We start from the raw sequence: 17717 nt of genomic DNA, 5'->3' as shown, positions 1-17717 counted from the left end.
TATTTTCCCTTATAAAAAATTGTAGGCACAAACAGCTCCCTTAGTAAATTAAAAAAAATTTTAAGAAGGGATTATTGTCATGCTTATACCAACTATTCCAAAGAAAGACAGATTGGATATTATGAGAATTAAAATTTTACATGCCAATTTTATCATGAGCAGAGCTATAAAAATTTTTTTAAAAAATGAACAAATCAAATGTAGCAATACGTAAAAGGATAATACAACCTGATAGAGTTGTATATAAGAATGCAGATTTATTCACATTAGAAAATCAGCATAACTCACTATTTATCAAAATAGAGGAGAAAATTCATAGGTAATTTAAATACACACAAAAACCAAGTATTTGATAAAATCAAACATCTCCTTATAAAGAAAAAACTCTCCTACATATAGAAGAGATAGCAATCATTTGGTGAAATACTGAAAGTTTTCCCTTTGAGATTGGGGAAAAAATAAGAGTCTTACTGTTAACCCTCCTAATTACTATTGTATTGGAAATCTTAGCCAGGTCAGTATGGCAGATTGATTATAAACATGATTCCATTTTCTGTCTCTCCATGTACCTATGCCTTTTGTGACATATCTGACTTTGAAGCATATCTCCCATCAAGAGATAGATTCTATTTATCCACCTCAAATCTGGGCTAGCCTTGTATTTTGCTTTGGTTTAAAGAATGTGGTGGAATTGACAATGTGCCAGTCCTTAAGAGGCATCTCTCTCTTTTGGAGACAGACACTGCCACTGGGGATAACAGCAAACTGAAGGATGAGACCACAGCGAATAGAACTAAGTTAGCCCACCTGTCCCTGCTGTGGCTCTAGATATGTAAGGAACCCAGCCAACATCAGTAAAGCTGCTCAGCTGACCTGCAGCTAATTTCAGATGCACAAGTGGGCCCTGGCAAGAACAGCTCAAATAACAGAAACATTCAGCGAACCCATAGACTTGTGAGAAATATGTGGTTGATTTGGGGGTTTACGGTGCAGCAATAACTAATTGAAACAGGCAGTGAGTCAAGAAAAAACAAAGTATAAATATTGAAAAGGAAGAAAAAGTCTATAATTATTTGCAGAGGGTCTAACTGTATATGCAGAAAACCCAAAAATATCCATAGACTTGTGAGAAATATATGGTTGATTTGGGTGGTTTACAGTGCAGCAATAACTAATTGAAACAGGCAGTGAGTCAAGAAAAAACAAAGTACAAATATTGAAAAGGAAGAAAAAATCTATAGTATTTGCAGAGTGTCTAACTTTATATGTAGAAAATCCAAAAATATCTACAGATACATTATTGGAATTAATGAGTAAATTTAGCCATGTTGATAGATCTCAAGTGCAAAATATCAATTGCATTTCCATATAAGGACAATGTCTTAGTCTGTTCAGTCTGCTATGGCAGAATACCATAGACTGGGTAGCTTAAACAACAGAAATTTCTCTCTCACAGTTCTGGAGGCTAGGAAGTCCAAGATTAGGGTGCTGACAGATTTGGTGTCTGGTGAGAGCCTGCTTCCTGATTCATAGGCAGCTACCTTTTCACTGTATCCTTACATGCAGAAGAGGCAAGCAAGCTCTCTGGGATATGTTTTATAAGGGCATTAATTCCATTTATGAGGGCTCTGTTCTCATGAAAGTGAAAGTGAAGGTCGCTCAGCCATGTCCAACTCTTTGACCCCATGAACTATACAGTCCAGGGAATTCTCCAGGCCAGAATACTGGAGTGGATAGCCTATCCCTTCTCCAGAGGATTTTCCTGACCCAGGAATCAAACTGGGGTCTCCTGCTTTGCAGGTGGATTCTTTACCAGCTGAGCTACCAGGGAAGCCATGACCTAATCACTTCTTAAAGGTCATGCCATCAAATAAATTGGGGATTAAGGTTTCAGCATACAAATTTTGTGGGGACATAAACATTTAGTCCATAGCAATCAACTAATAGAAATTTTTAAATAAAAATTACATATGGTACAAATTACATATGGTACATAGGAATACAACTGACAAAATATGTATAAGATTTCTCACATAAAACTCTAAACCATTATTGAGAGAAGAAATAAATAAGTAGAAGGATATATCATGTTCATGGATTGAAAAATCCAATATTGTATACATGATAATTCCTTCTAAACTGACTTATAGACTCAAGATAATTCCAAAGAAATCCCAACAGGTTTTATTTCCTCTACAAGTTGACTAATTCTACAATATACAAAGGGACCAAACTAATCACAGGTGTTTTGGAGAAGAAAAACAATGTTGGAAGATTTGCTCTGCTATATACTAAGACCTATTATCAAAGTATGGCATTTAAGGTAAGGATAACAGATAGATCAATGGAACAGAATAGAGTATCTAGAAACAGGCTCATGAACACTTGGTTTATGTAAATAGTAGTAATTTAGAACAGCAGGAAAAGGATAGCCTTTTCCTTAAATGGGGCTGAGACAACTATCTATTACAGAAAACCTGAAAATTGACCCTTACTTTCCACCATCCACAAAGTCAATTCTGTGTGGGTTGAAGATCTAAATATGAGAGGCAAAGCAATTAATGCTTCCTGAAGATACTAAAGATATCTTTATGACCTTGTTAAGTAAAAGATTCTTAACAGGCTATAAAAGAGCACTAATCAAAAAGGAAAAGATTGATATGTTGTACTATGTTAAAGTGACAAACTTTTTTTCAATCAAAAGGCTTTTTAAAAAGAAGAAAGGGCAAGCCACCTAGTTGAGGAATTATTTGCAACACATATAACTAACAATGTGTAATACATTCTTCAAATTAAAGGAAAAATAGTCAATGAATAAAAAACAGACACGTAGCAAAAGGAGATATCTAAAGTGGCCATTAAACACATATAAATATTCTCCATATCATTATTAGTCAGCAATGTGTGAGCTATAATCACAGTAAGACCCTACTATATACTTGTCAGAGTGCTCATATGAAGAAGACTGATCACAGCAAGAGCTGGTGAGAATGCAGAACAATGGGAGTTTTCTTATACTACCAGCATGGCTAAATTGGTACATCACTTAGGAAAAAAGTTAGGCATCATCTCCTGAAGTGAGGGTATGTGTACCTTAGGATCCTGTAATTCTAATCCTAGGTATATAGCCAATAGAAAGGCATGCAAATATAAATAAGAGACATACACAATAATGTTGTGGTAGCAATTTGCAAAACAGACCCAGATTGGAAACAATTCATATTTGTCTATCAAAAGTAGAATGGCTAAATAAATTATGGCATAATTATATCCTGGAATACTATACAGTCATGAAAACGAATGAACTACATTTACATCCCATAACACAGATGAACTTTACAAATATAACATTGAATAAAAAGAACAAGGCCCTCTCAAATTACATACTACATGATTCCATTTATATACAGTTTCTCAAATCTATCTATAAAAGATAAAACCTAACTGTAGTGTTTAGGGATACTTGTAAATGGTAAAACTATGACAAAGATCAAAAAGTATTTACCATAATGTCATGAGAGTGCTTCTCTTTGGGGAGGTAGGTGGGGGTGGTAGTGATTGGGAAGGAGGCTTCTAGGGTGCTGACAGTGTTCTGTTCCTGACTGTAGGAGTGGTTACACAGATACTCGCTTTCTGATAACTTATTGAGCTAAGCCTTCTGATTTGTGCCTATTTCTGTATATGTACTATATTTAAAAATTAAGTTTAGAAAGGAGATGGAGGCATATCTGCAGATGAACCAAAATGGAGGAAGAAACAGTAGCTCAGAACATGAACACCAATGGTTTCCATGAAGTTTTAAAACTACTGTTCTACTATTCTTGGAATTATTTCTATTTTGTCCAAGGATCATTATTCTATCTGTTTTGATATTATCCTTCAGTCTTCTGGTTTTCTTCATGCCAGGCATTCTCACAGAGCTACTATCTGAAGTCAATGGCACAAAAAATAGGTATTTAATTATATAATTTAAAGTTTAAAAGGTAATCAACAACAATTTAAACACAAAATTGTAAGCACTGGAAGAAGAGAGGGGTGAAGAAATTGACATCAATGCACATCTTTCATAGAGGGGAGAGCAGATATTGTCTAAAATGACAAATCAACATCAAAGCAAATTATTCAGAGACATGATGGAAACCATTAAAAGAATTAGAAATAATTTTTAAAAACGACTGCTTCTGGGAGAGGGACTAAGTTTGGGGCATCGAGAAGAAGAATGCTCTGGACTGTTTGACTTTTGCTTTGGTTTTGCTATATGCACATTACCTTCATAAATCTAGTAAGACATCTATGAGATTCCAGTTTGCATCATTCTCATCTAAAGATTTAAGAATGCTCTTTGAGTTTGTGGCATTATAACTAGTCAAAGAGTAACATCTGTAGTCTGTCTTCTCTATGCAGTGACTGACAATGAGCAGCATTTCTAAAGTACTGTCAGGAGCTATGATATTACCGAAGCAGTTATTCTGTGTGACCAGATATTTTAGAGCTTCTGAATTATGATTTTATAATTACTTCTATTTCCTTTTAAACTTTATTTATGGATATATTTTAATTAGAAACAAGCCTGTGTATACAATTGTACACAGACAAGTGGGAGATTACGATCATTTATATTCAACAGTTTGAACAGCTAACATTATCAAATCAAAAGTAGATGAATCAATGATGAAAGTGAAATTGCCAAAACTACTCATATTAATAATAATGTTAAAATCTATATATTCTATATACTATATTTTAAACAATAAAATAAAATGCATTTGTGTTTCTGCTCTATTTGCATACCTTATGAACATACATTTAGGGTGAAGATCTGGAAAAAAGATCAAGACTCATTTTTTAAACAGTAAAGTTTAACTATTGAATAATTGGCTCTATTTCTTTTTCTTGTAACATTACAATTTCTGAGATCTTTAAATACCTCATTTCATCATTTGTGTTTGTAAAATGCTTATTAGAACTCTCCCCTTTAAAACTTTGGTAACAATTATTTTTTCTATTTCCTCAAGTATATTTTTGTCAAAATTTAGGTACTCCCATGTGTACTATCTGCCAAATATGTTTAAAGTAGAAAGAATATAAAGAACATCTTTTCTAGAGAAAGGGTCTTATTGGATTTTCATATCACACAGCAGTCTCACATATTGTTTTGCACAGAGTAGTTACTCAAAAGAGTTTGTTGCATTGGATCACACTGAGTCATATATGGTATAATATGATTAAATAGGACTAGTCCAAGCTTCAGTGAAAAATCAGAGCTTATGGTATAAGAAAAGTGATCAATCCTATATCACATATAATTGAAAGTAACTTCAGATATGTTTGTGTAACTAAGTCTCTCCACTCACTCAAGGTGGGCATGTCCTCCCTGTGCTGGGCACTGTGCTAGACTCTGTGGCCACAAAGATGGACGAGACAAGATACTTCCTCTGCAGCTACTCATGGCCCCATGGAGACAGTCAACCAGGGAATGGACAGCTACAAAATGATGTGACACGAATTCTGATGAGTCCAAATTTTCTTTCCAGTTCATTCCTTTCTTTTTACCGTCAAGGTGATGAAGGTGTCTTAGTAAGGTGGAATAAAGAAGCAAAGCTTTATCAGAATAACAACTAGCAGCAGAGGGGTTCATTTGCCTTAAAGGAAGAACCTGAAAGGTTCAGGCTTCTTCCCCTAAGCATGAAACATTATCCTGGCCTCAGAGACCTTGACTGTATCCTTCTGGGATGGGGGCACTCAGCAATGGAGCCCCAACACGGTGGTGAGGCGGGAAGGACAGAAAAGACCAGCAAAAGGAAAGAGGATGCAGTGCAGAGGTGAGGAGGAAAGGGACTCCTGGCTTTTCACAGGGGCAGATTCTGCATGGAACGATGTGGTAGGAAAAATAAAGAAATATCATCAGTGTCCTCAGGTGAGACTGTTACTCTCGTAGATGTTGGGGCATGAATTATGGGTATTGCTGTAGTGGAGGTGTGCTCATGTCCTACAGGGACTCAAGAGATAAGAAAAGGAGGGGTTGCCCAGCTCAGGCTACAGAGCAGATGTTACAGGGGGAGGGGAGAAGGTGATGGAGGTAGGAGAAAATGGTTTGGAATCTGAAAATTGTTCAGTAAGGCTCCAGCACAGACCACATCAAGATCAACCAAAGAAGTTGGTCCCATTGCACCTTTCTTATTAAATGACAGTCAGTGAATTACCATGATTGTTCTTACCCTCAACAGACTTGGGAGGCAGAAAGTATAGCTCAGTGCTGAGCAAAAGATGCCCCTTTTGAAGATGAAGAAAAAAAGAAAGGGTGGACTGAGTTGTCTTCCTCAGGGATAGAGTCCACAGGCGACAGAGATTTGTAATATTCATCTTCTCCATCAAGCACTTTGATTTGGCTGCAACAAAGGAAAGAGTTTCAGCAGAAAAAGAAAACAAGTGCAGCAGTCATCAATGGGGCAGCTAAAATTGTGTGAGTACCTGGAACAGGGCTGGGCCCTCACACTGGGTGGTGGGGCAGAGCTTAGTGTAGCTCAGGGCCTCCCAGCATGGAAACTGGGGTCTGATTCACAAAGCCTTTCACATCTGGGTCACACACTAATAACGGGCCCGATTTAGTGGTGTCTGGAAGTTGTGATCATATTGCAGTTTGATTTTTGTGAATTAACTTGTCTGGCTCCCTCTAGATGAGAAAGTTCCCCTCCTGACCATCTTTAGCTCTCAAACTACTACCAATTACCTATCTCATTGCTATTCTCAATAGAGACGCTAACAGTCACATCAGCCACAAACTCTGTAGTGGCTAATCATTGGGAGAAAATTTCCTCTGTGTACCTTTAAGGCTCAGGAGTAGAGGAATGTGGAGGAAGGAGTATTTGCACAACTGGGGTGCTCTGATTGTGGGAGAGTTTTATATAGCCCAATACATGTCTTGAATTATAAAGACAGTATAATTCCCTGGGATAATTATGAGAAATAACATTTACCTTTTGGTGGCAATTTCAGTCTTTTCAGACAGAATAGATTCAAGTTTTGTATACTTGCTACTGTGAAAAGTAGTTTCCAATGTCAATAATTGTGATGATATCCCCACTGTATATTTTTAGAAGCCTCTCTAGAAAGTTTTGCATTTTCTGAATATCACAAAGGACCCCGTCTGTTTACAGTTGCTTAGAACTAAGAAGACAGATATTTACCCAAGTTTTCTTGGCTTCCTCTTGCTCCCTTGATATTCTAGAGTTCCCTGTGGAGAGGGCCAAGAACACACAGTCAAAGCAAAGCAGCAAGTCGTTAATTTTTAATTCAAAGTGATTTTGTGTTGAATGCAAGCAGATGCTGATAATATCAGAAGTCACAGCATAATTTTTTTGATCAAAGGGCTCAAGTGAGCCTGATGAAGCATGCATCTTGCTCGTCTTTGATAAACCACATCAATTATTCACCGTGAAGGCAGACATCCTGACATGAAAGCAACAGATAAAGAGCCTAAGCACATGTTCAAGACGAGAGTATAAGAGAGTGGGGGTGGGGCTGGAGGGGCTGGAACAGGTATTAATAACAGAATTATTAACTGGAAACAAAGCCAGTGAAACCGCTTTATGGCCACTTTGAACTCACATTTAACTGGTTATAGTACATGGTGTCCTCAGGGCTACTCAACATTTTGGGCTCCTGACATCTTCGGCGAGGTGTTCGCTGCTTCTGTGCAAGACCATTTTCTGAATCTGCAACAGGATAGCAGAACTTTTCTGTCAACTATCTGAGGTATTGGGAAAATTAAGTGTAAAATTGCTCATCACATAAATGCATTTAGCAGAAACCCTGTCCTATTTTAACAGGCAAGTTAGAGCTTTGCTAATATCAGGAGAAATACACACACACACACACACACACACACACACACGGACTGCTAAGTGTAAACAAGGGCAGCTATCAGGGACTTTGCCTTCATCTTTCTTATCTGAGTCAGCAGTCAACAGTGACAGAAGGCAAATTGGTTTGTCCATGCTGGTGAAGTAGAGGTTGGTGGTCAGCCTTTGTAGAGTAGAGAATGCCCTCTTGGTGAGATAGTTAAGGCAATGAAGGCAATCTGGGGCAGTTTGTACCACGTCCTACAGTGAGAGTTCAAAGACATCTGGAGAACACACATTGCTGGGTAGATGAGAAACAAACCTTTTGGTGGGATACATTTTGGAGGCAAAGTGGCTTCAGCTAGTATTTTCTGAAATGCTTTGAACAATGCCACTGATCCATGCAGTCCCTGGAGGTAGTGTAAAGGAGAAGGGGAAAGGATGATTGCTTGATTTCACAGAGCAGCCTCTCTGTCTTAGTCCTGATTTCAGAACCCTGGACCAAGGGTGCACTGGAGATTAAGAAGCCACGTGTACAACGAAGTCATGACTTATTTCTCTTCCAAGCAGGTGCTTTCTGTGAAACCTGCTATCCTTTTGTACTATATCTGAATCAGAATTCAGCAGTTCTAACCTCTTGCCAACACACACACAGACACAAACACACACACAAACACACACACACACAGCTGCCATAAAATACTGCTCATGAGTGTCATGGTCTGGAGAAGAGATATCACTTTCCTCAACCAAGGATATGTATACCATAAACTAATTATGAGAATGATTTGCACTTGGAATCATAGTTTGATTTTATTAGAGATTCTTACTCTACAAGGAAATTCTAGGGGAATTTTCTAAGTGAAGAATGACTCAGCAAAGACCATTATGAAGAGCAAATTATCAGTTTCCTAAATATGAAGTTTTGCATTTTTTTTTAAATGGAACACATCTATGTTTGAACATGACTATTAGAACCACACAGGGCTTTAGGAACTGTCTGTTCTAAATACCCATTTTTTCACAAAAGGAAACCGAGGCCCATAAATGCGGAATGACTCACTCCAGTTTAAGTGGCAGAGTAGAGACCCAACCCTAGATCTCCTACCTCCTATTCTAGCAGTTAAAAAACTATATCATGTTGTCTTAATACAAAATTCTTTTAAAAAGTCAAAGGTCTGCATAAAAGTAAGCTCCATGAAAAAATATTAATTAGCACAGCAGAATGATGGTGCTTGCAGAGGATTCCAGTAGCCTGGACAGACATCCCCATCCACTTCTTCAGGAGCTGTGCAGAGAACAGGACTCCAGCCTCTTGTACTAGCAGCAACCTCAGACTATAAGGAATCCAGAACTGAAATGGGTACTTTCTGATAGTTCCAACACACCTACCTCCATATGCTTTGCAAAGTCCATATTTTGTAATATGGTAGAACCTGAGGTTGTGAGGCTTTTACATTATACCTTCAGATTTATAGATTAATGAACAGAAGTGTTTAGAGTTAAGGTTGCTTGTTTTAAGCATGTACTGAAGATCTGACATCTATTCTCTTTTAGACATTCTACTATTACAGAAATTCCAACCCTAGCACCTCAAAAGACTGATCTTAAATAGTTTTGAGATTCAGCTGAAGTTCAGCCCAGTTCAGTTGTTCTTTATGTAAAGATTACAATTGATCAGAAGCCTTTATTTATATTCTCCACTAGAAATGCTTAATACAAGATGTGGTTCTCAACTTTTGCTCCTGATGAACTTGCTGTACCATGGGTGGGTGTTCTTTTCCCGATCCTTATAAAGAATCAGTTATTGCATTGAATTTTCTCTTTTTAAAATTTCCCATAAATTAAAACAAAATATTAATATCTGATACCATACTAGAATCTAGCATAAGTTGGTGTCTGATTTAGCATCAAATTTTAATTTTTATTATTTTAACTTTAATACCTCCATATTTTATGATGTTTTTCAAAACACTGGAACAGGTATTTTGCTATTGGAACAAAATTGAGTATTAGTGATATATGGTCAATCACAAGCAGCCAACTAAATTGAGAAACAAATTCAATTACTGCTGTTACAACAACTGGACAGCAGTGTGCAAAAATATCACTTAAATACAGAGCTTACAAATCATATTCTATATGTGAGGTAGTTTGCTTGATAACGTGGGGAAGACAAAGAGAAATAAGACAAGGTCCTTGCCTTCAGTCTAGTAGAGGACACCGTGCCTTAAGAGGTTAGTGACCTGCCTAAGGCCATAGCTATTGCTGCTGATCTCAAATTAGTTCTTTTTAAATTCTATATCTTTTACTTTTCTCAATACAGTTCTTGATTCTCACAGGCCACAATAAATTCCAGATGTTATATAGTTAAACATTTTAAATAGCCCCATGAAAACTGTGGAAGGAAATGAAATAGACTACCTATCTTAACTGTGGAAGAAGATAATAGGGACAAGGATGGGTTCAATTATATTAAAGTAAAATATTCTATATGATGAACATTAACAAAACCTTAAGATGAAAGAAAGCGCAACAGAAAGATTAAAAACAAATTAAAATATAGAGACACGATATTATACATAATGTGGAAAGGCTGAGGAAGGACAAAGATGGTGGTGGTGGTTTAGGCAGTCAGTCATGTCTGACGCTTGTGACCCCATAGACTGTAGTCCGCCAGGCTCCTCTGTCCATGGAATTCTCCAGGCAAGAATACTGGAGTGGGTTGCCATTTCTTTCTCCAGGGTATCTTCCTGACCCAGGAATTGAACCTGGGTTCCTGCATTGCAGGCAGATTCTGTACCAACTGAGCTAACAGATATATTTATATATGTTGAAATACAATTATGAAATGAGATACTGAAAAATATTCAGCCACCTTGACAAAGAGCTTCAGTTAAAACAATTACTACTGACTTTCTATTAGAATAAATTGAAAGGTCAAAAGACAATGTGGCAGTGGCCCTGGATACACAGATGAGTCTATAGGCTTCCCCTCTCCTGAAGTGACTTGACAATAGATAACAAAAGCTAAGCAACTTGTTTCAAGGACCATGTTCCAACAAAGTAAACTGAAAGAGAACAAAAAGACCACTTGTATGAAGATGGATGTAACACTTTCTTCAACAGAAAAAAGCTAGAATCATAATAAATATTTAATAATTGGGGAGAAATTACCGCTGAGATATAAATATGATGTCATGTCATGAAAGCACCAATGAGGATAAAAATGGCTATGATACTGATACATGAAAATTCAAAATTAAGAAAAAGACACAAAACACAAAATAGCATATGGTACACTGATTAAATCTATGTATGTATGCACTTTGAGAAGTTTGTCAAGATTTTTTTCCTTAAAAATTAAAAAAAAAAATAATGGGGCATGTAGAACAAAAATTATTGTTTCTTTCAGTATATAAAGAAATTACAAGTGAGAAAGACTAAGTCTGTAAGTGGCAGAGTGGATGCACGAATCCCTGTCTTTTAGCCTTTGAGCCAATCAATTTGCCCATAAGAGATACAAAGCAACAGGATTATCTGGCAATTTCCTAGTTCATTTGACTAGTTTATGTAGATAAACTGGGCAATTTGAGTTTGAAGACATACATTAGAATAGGAGTTATTTACTTTGGAGACAATGAAGTTCATATTCTGTAAGTAGCCAACTTCTGCCTCACATAAATACTTGTAAGCCAAGCCAAACTTCAGTTTGTAATACTTGGGGTTTTGTTTGTGTGTACATGCTCAGTCTGTCCTATGCTTTGTGGCCCCATGGACTTTAGCCAGCCTGGCTACTCTGTATAGAATTTTCCAGGCAAGAATACGGGAGTGGGTTGCCATGCCCTCCTCCAGGGGACACCTCCCTGACCCAGAGATTGAACCCGTGTCTCTTGCAGCTCCTACACTGGCATGTGGGTTCTTTACCACTAGCACCACCTGGGAAGCCCATACTCTGGGTGCCACCTATCTACTGTGCTTTTTAAAAGTATATTATATCATGAATACCGGTTTGCATTTAACATAGGTCTCTTTCCTTTTCAAGAATCTCTGTACATTTTTTCCCCCTGCACCTTTTCGATTTCATTTTTGAGATCTTGAACACACCCTTCTCTTCTGAGTTGTCACAGAACTCTATAATAAACTGGATATAAATCTGTCAGAAAATGCAAGAAATATGGAGGGAGTTTCAATAGCACCAGGAAATGCTAAGTCATGTCTGATTTAGGGAATACTCCTTATTATACGTGAACCATGGACTTCCAGATGTTCAAGCTGGTTTTAGAAAGGGCAGAGGAACCAGAGATCAAATTGCCAACATCCTTTGGATCATTGAAAAAGCAAGAGAGTTCCAGAAAAACATCTACTTCTGCTTTATTGACTATGCCAAAGCCTTTGACTGTGTGAATCACCACAAACTGGAAAATTCTGAAAGAGATGGGAATACCAGACCACCTGACCTGACTCTTGAGAAATGTGTATGCAGGTCAAGAAGCAACAGTTAGAACTGGACATGGAACAACAGATTGGTTCCAAATAGGGAAAGAAGTACATCAAGGCTGTATATTGTCATCTTGCTTATTTAACTTATATGCAGAGTACATCATGAGAAATGCTGGGCTGGATGAAGCACAAGCTGGAATCAAGATTGCGGGAGAAATATCAATAACCTCAGATATGCAGATGACACCACCCTTATGGCAGAAAGCGAAGAAGAACTAAAGAGCCTCTTGATGAAAGTGAAAGAGGAGAGTGAAAAAGTTGGCTTCAAACTCAACATTCAGAAAACTAAGATCATGGCATCTGGTCCCATCTCTTCATGGCAAACAGATGGGGAAACAGTGGCAAACTTTATTTTTTGGGTCTCCAAAATCACAGCAGATGTTGACTGCAGCCATGAAACTAAAAGATGCTTGCTCCTTGGAGGAAAAGTTATGACCAACCTAGACAGCATATTAAAAAGCAGAGACATTACTTTGCCGACAAAGGTCCATCTAGTCAAAGCTATGGTTTTCCAGTAGTCATGTATGGATGCAGAGAAGGTAGCAACCCACTCCAGTACTCTTGCCTGGAAAATCCCATGGATGGAGGAGCCTGATAGGCTGCAGTCCATGGGGTCGTGAAGAGTCGGACATGACTGAGCGACTTCACTTTCACTTTTCACTTTCATGCACTGGAGAAGGAAATGGCAACCTACTCCAGTGTTCTTGCCTGGAGAATCCCAGGGACAGCAGAGCCTGGTGGGCTGCAGTCTACGGGTCACACAGAGTTGGACATGACTGAATCAATTTGGCAGCAGCGGCAGCAGCATATATAGATGTGAGAGTTGGACTATAAAGAAAGCTGAGTGCAGAAGAATTGATGCTTTTGAACTGTGGTGCTGGAGAAGACTCTTGAGAGTCCCTTGGACTGCAAGATCTAACCAGTCCATCCTAAGGGAAATCAGTCCTGACTATTCACTGGAAGGACTGATGTTGAAGCTGAAACTCCAATACTTTGGCCACCTGATGCAAAGAACTGACTCATTTGAAAAGACCCTGATGCTGGGAAAGATCGAAGGCAGGAGGGGAAGGGGGCAACTGGGGATGAGATGGTTGAATGGCATCACCGACTCAATGGACATGAGTTTGAGTAAACTCCAGGAGTTGGTGATGGAGAGGGAGGCCTGGAGTCCATGGGGTCATAGTCCATGCTGCAGTTCATGGGGTCACAAAGAGTTGGACACGACTGAGTGGCTGAACTGAACTGAACTCCTTATTCCTTAATTCCAAGTCATTACATGGCATAACTGCACAATTGTTCAAGCCTGTGGTGAGAAACAAATGGCTGAATTCAGTTGATGGCTTTGTTCTGTAACTTTAAATGACCTGCTTGGGAATTTAATATTTCAATTTTCTTTACTGAACATGCAGGTATATTCTAACTAGAGTGGCTAGATCAAATACAGGGTACCTGCTTACATTTGAATTTCAGATAAGCAACTGATACCTTTTGAGTGTAAGTACAGTTCAGTCACTCAGTCGTGTCCGACTGTGCGACCCCATAGACGGCAGCCCACCAGGCTGCCCCGTCCCTGGGATTCTCCAGGCAAGAACACTGGAGTGGGTTACCGTTTCCTTCTCCAATGCATGAAAGTGAAAAGTGAAAGTGAAGTCGCTCAGTCGTAAACTCTTAGCGACCCCGTGGACTGCAGCCTACCAGGCTCCTCCATCCATGGGATTTTCCAGGCAAGAGTACTGGAGTGGGGTGCCATTGTGAGTGTAAGTATATCCTGTGCAATATTCAGGACATATACTAAAAAGTGATTGATTATTTATCTGAAATTCAAATCTAGCCAGGTGTCCTATTTTCTCCTCTAAATCTGGCAACCCTAATTCAAACACAATTTTAAGTCACAAATGAGGCTTTTTTTTTTTTTTTTTTAAAAGCAGATGTTCAGCTTTTAAAAGTACCAGTGTCCATATATAATGCAGAGAGCCCAGCTTGGTGTTCTGTGGTGACCTAGAGGGGTGGGATGGAAGGAGGGGAGGGAGGCTCAAGAGGAAGGGGATATATGTATAATGATGGCTGATTTGAGTTGTTGTACAGCAGAAACAAACACAACATTGTAAAGCAATTTTCCTCCAGTTAAAAAATAAGTTAAAAAATTACCAATGCCCAGATCAGGACCTACTACCCATTCATGGACTATAGCCCACCAGGCTCCTCTGTCCATGAATTCTCCAGGCAAGAATACTGGAGTGGGTTGCCATGCCCTCCTCCAAGGGATGTTCACAACCCAGGCATCAAACCTGGGTCTCCTGCGTTGCAGGCAGATTGTTCACTGAGCCACCAGTCAAGCCCCATATCTGTATATAGATACGTATAGATACAGGTAGATAGACAGACAGACAGACAGACAGATAGATGGTGCTGGTGGTAGTTTAGTCACTAAGTTGAGTTTGACTCTTGGGACCCCATGGACTGTAGCCTACCAGGCTCCTCTGTCCATGAGATTTCCCAGGTGAAAATACTGAAGTGAAGTGAAGTGAAGTCGCTCAGTTGTGTCAGACTCTTTGTGAACCCATGGACTGTAGCCTCCCAGGCTCCTCTGTCCATGGGATTTTCCAGGCAAGAATACTGGAGTGGGTTGCCATTTCCCTCTCCAGGAGCTCTTCCCAACCTGGGGATTGAACCCGGGTCTCCAGTTTTGTAGGCAGATGCTTTACTGTCAGAGCCAATACTGAAGTGGGTTGCCATTTTCTTCTCTAGGGGAAATCTTCCTGACCCAGGGATAGAACCTGTCTCTCCTGCATTGCAGATGGATTCTTTGCTGCTGAGTCACCAGGGAAGACCAGATGGATAGACAGATTTAATTTCCTTAGATGGTTCTAATGTGCAGCATGGTTGACAGCCATGGTACTAGACCAATAGGAACCACATTGGCATAACGTGTTCAATGATTTGTACTACTTTAAAAACACAGTCTGTGGGGACTTCTCTGGTGGTGATTCAGTGGTTAAGATTCCTCACTCCCACTGCAGGGGGCATGGGTTCGATCCCTGCTTGGGGAACTAGGATTTCTCGTGCTGCTCGGGCACAGCCAAAAAAAAAAAAGAATGCAGCCTATAGAGAATTGTATAATTATGAAGTCTGTGGAATTAGGGTTGCCAGACTTAGGAAAAGAAAAAAAAATATTTGTCTAGATTTGAATTTCAGGTAAACAACCAGTGTGTTGTAAACCACTGGCTCCTGACATCCTGTTGGACATGGGCTATGTCAGAGAAGCTCAGAGTCTTATAAGGAGTTGTTGTTCAGTTGCTCAGTCATGTCTGACTCTTTGCAACCCCATAGACTGCAGCATGCCAGGCTTCCCTGTCCTTCACCATCTCCTGGAGCTTGCTCAAACTCATCACTGAGTTGCTGATGCCATACAACCATCTCGTCCTCTGTCACTCCCTTCTCCTCCGGCCTTCAATCTTTCCCAGCATCAAGGTCTCTTCCAATGAGTTGGCTCTTCACATCAGGTGGCCAGAGTATTGGAGTTTCAGCTTCAGCATCAGTCCTTCCAATGAATATTCAGGACTGATTTCCTTTAGGATTGACAGGTTGGATTTCCGTGCAGCCCAAGGGACTCTCAAGAGTCTTCTCCACGTGGGAGAAGGCGAGGGTGGAATGATTTGAGAGAACAGCATTGAAATATGTATATTATCATATGTGAAATAGATCACCGGTCCAAGTTCGATGCATGAGACAGGGTGCTCAGGGCCGGTGCACTAGGATGACCCTGAGGGATGGGATGGGGAGGGAGGTGGGAGGGGGTTTCAGGATGGGGGACATGTACACCATGGCTGATTCATGTCAATGTATGGCAAAAACCACTATAATATTGTAAAGTAATTAGCCTCCAATTAAAATAAATACATGAATAAATAAATAAAAAAGAGAGTCTTCTCCAACACCACAGGTCAAAAGCTTCAATTCTTTGGGACTCAGCCTTCTTTATGGTCCAACTCTCACATCCATACATACTGAATACAGTAAGTATGTATGTACAGTAAGTATCCAGTATGTATGTACTGGCTACATACGTACTGGATACTTCTTTATGGGCCAACTCTCATATCCATACATACTGGATAGGGAGTCAAAGGGGAGAAATCATGCCTTGGAAGTTCAAATGTTCCATTTTAAGTCATGATATGGAGGATGATAATCTCTGTGGTTCAGCTCCCTGCTCTTATGTCTAGGGGTTCTGAAGGTCAGGGAGCTTGGGCCCCTCTGCTGGCCTCTGCTCAGAACCTGGGCTTGGACTCAGGTCTTTTGATTCGAACCCCATGGCCTAGGTCATGGCCTGTATTTTGATGCTTGTTCTTTAACTGAGACATTCTGACAAGTTTTCAGCTTACTACATCTAACTTCAGGGAAGACTAAGGAATTCAGTAGGTTTTTGTAAAACACACACACACACAACCAGAAAGAGAGATTTTCTCCTGGGGTGCATGTAATTCAGATCTTCCTTTCTAAGATGAAAGGAAACCTACAAATTTTCCCAGTTGCCATGTTATGTCATGAACAATCTTCTTCAAAATTGCAAAATTGCTACAAAGAAAACACCCCTGAGTTACATTAGTGCCTGTGGAAGATGGTGCAGTTTTAAATTGTCTGTGTGGAATTTTCTCCTTATTAGTTAGGGAAGTGGTAATAACTTCTCCTGAAACTATTTCATAGCTCAGGGCTTGGCATACACTCACCAAATAATGAATGAATGGTGACTATTCATTATTCTTGTTAAGGCCTGTTCCATTTCTGTGGTCCACTCTTTGTTTCTGTCAATTGGGATATTGCCAAGGACTTTCTTATCCTAGGATACCTCTAGGGAACCTTAGTCTGCCAACAAGGAAGATGAAAATGGCCTTTAACAAACAAGATTCATGTGTAATTTTTTCTTAAAATCATTTCAATATTTTTTCTAGGAATATATATTCACTTTTTAAAAAAAAATTAGTCATTCATATACTTTGTTACTACTTTTCCTCATACTTAACAGTAAAGTCATAAATATTTTTCCATTATTTAGCCTAATTTAAAAATAGTATCATACTTTGAGTTACATTTTTAAAGTAATGAATGAACATGATGTTCAAAGAAGTTAAGCAATGAAAACAAAACAAAACAAAAAAAAACAACAAAAAACCCTGATCCCATTGCCGTAATAGCAGTAAATGTTGGAACATATTTCTTATCTGTCTTCCAGATTTATCTAAATGGCATCAATTCTAAAGTTGCATGCTATTTCTTTTTATGAATGAACTATAATTAACTTATACAATTTCTTGTTTTGGGCACAGAAGTTGCTTGCAATGTTTTTCAATAATAAGCAATGCTGCGGGGAAC

General features: G+C 39.0%; 1 protein-coding gene across 1 annotated transcript in view; it reads right to left on the bottom strand.

Moving 5' to 3' along the window:
• Positions 1 to 245: 245 nt before the first annotated feature.
• Positions 246 to 17717, bottom strand: part of MYO3B (myosin IIIB) — a 444395-nt gene continuing 426923 nt past the window's right edge. The window contains 3 exon segments of the mRNA XM_070360748.1: positions 246 to 6389; positions 7188 to 7234; positions 7609 to 7715. Of these exon segments, the coding sequence (XP_070216849.1) occupies positions 6251 to 6389; positions 7188 to 7234; positions 7609 to 7715 (293 nt within the window). The 3' untranslated portion in view covers positions 246 to 6250.

Source organism: Bos mutus, chromosome 2, assembly GCF_027580195.1.
Source record: "Bos mutus isolate GX-2022 chromosome 2, NWIPB_WYAK_1.1, whole genome shotgun sequence".
Lineage (NCBI taxonomy): Eukaryota > Metazoa > Chordata > Mammalia > Artiodactyla > Bovidae > Bos > Bos mutus.
The sequence above is the reverse complement of the archived record's forward strand: the minus strand, read 5'-3'. Positions and strand labels throughout refer to the sequence as shown.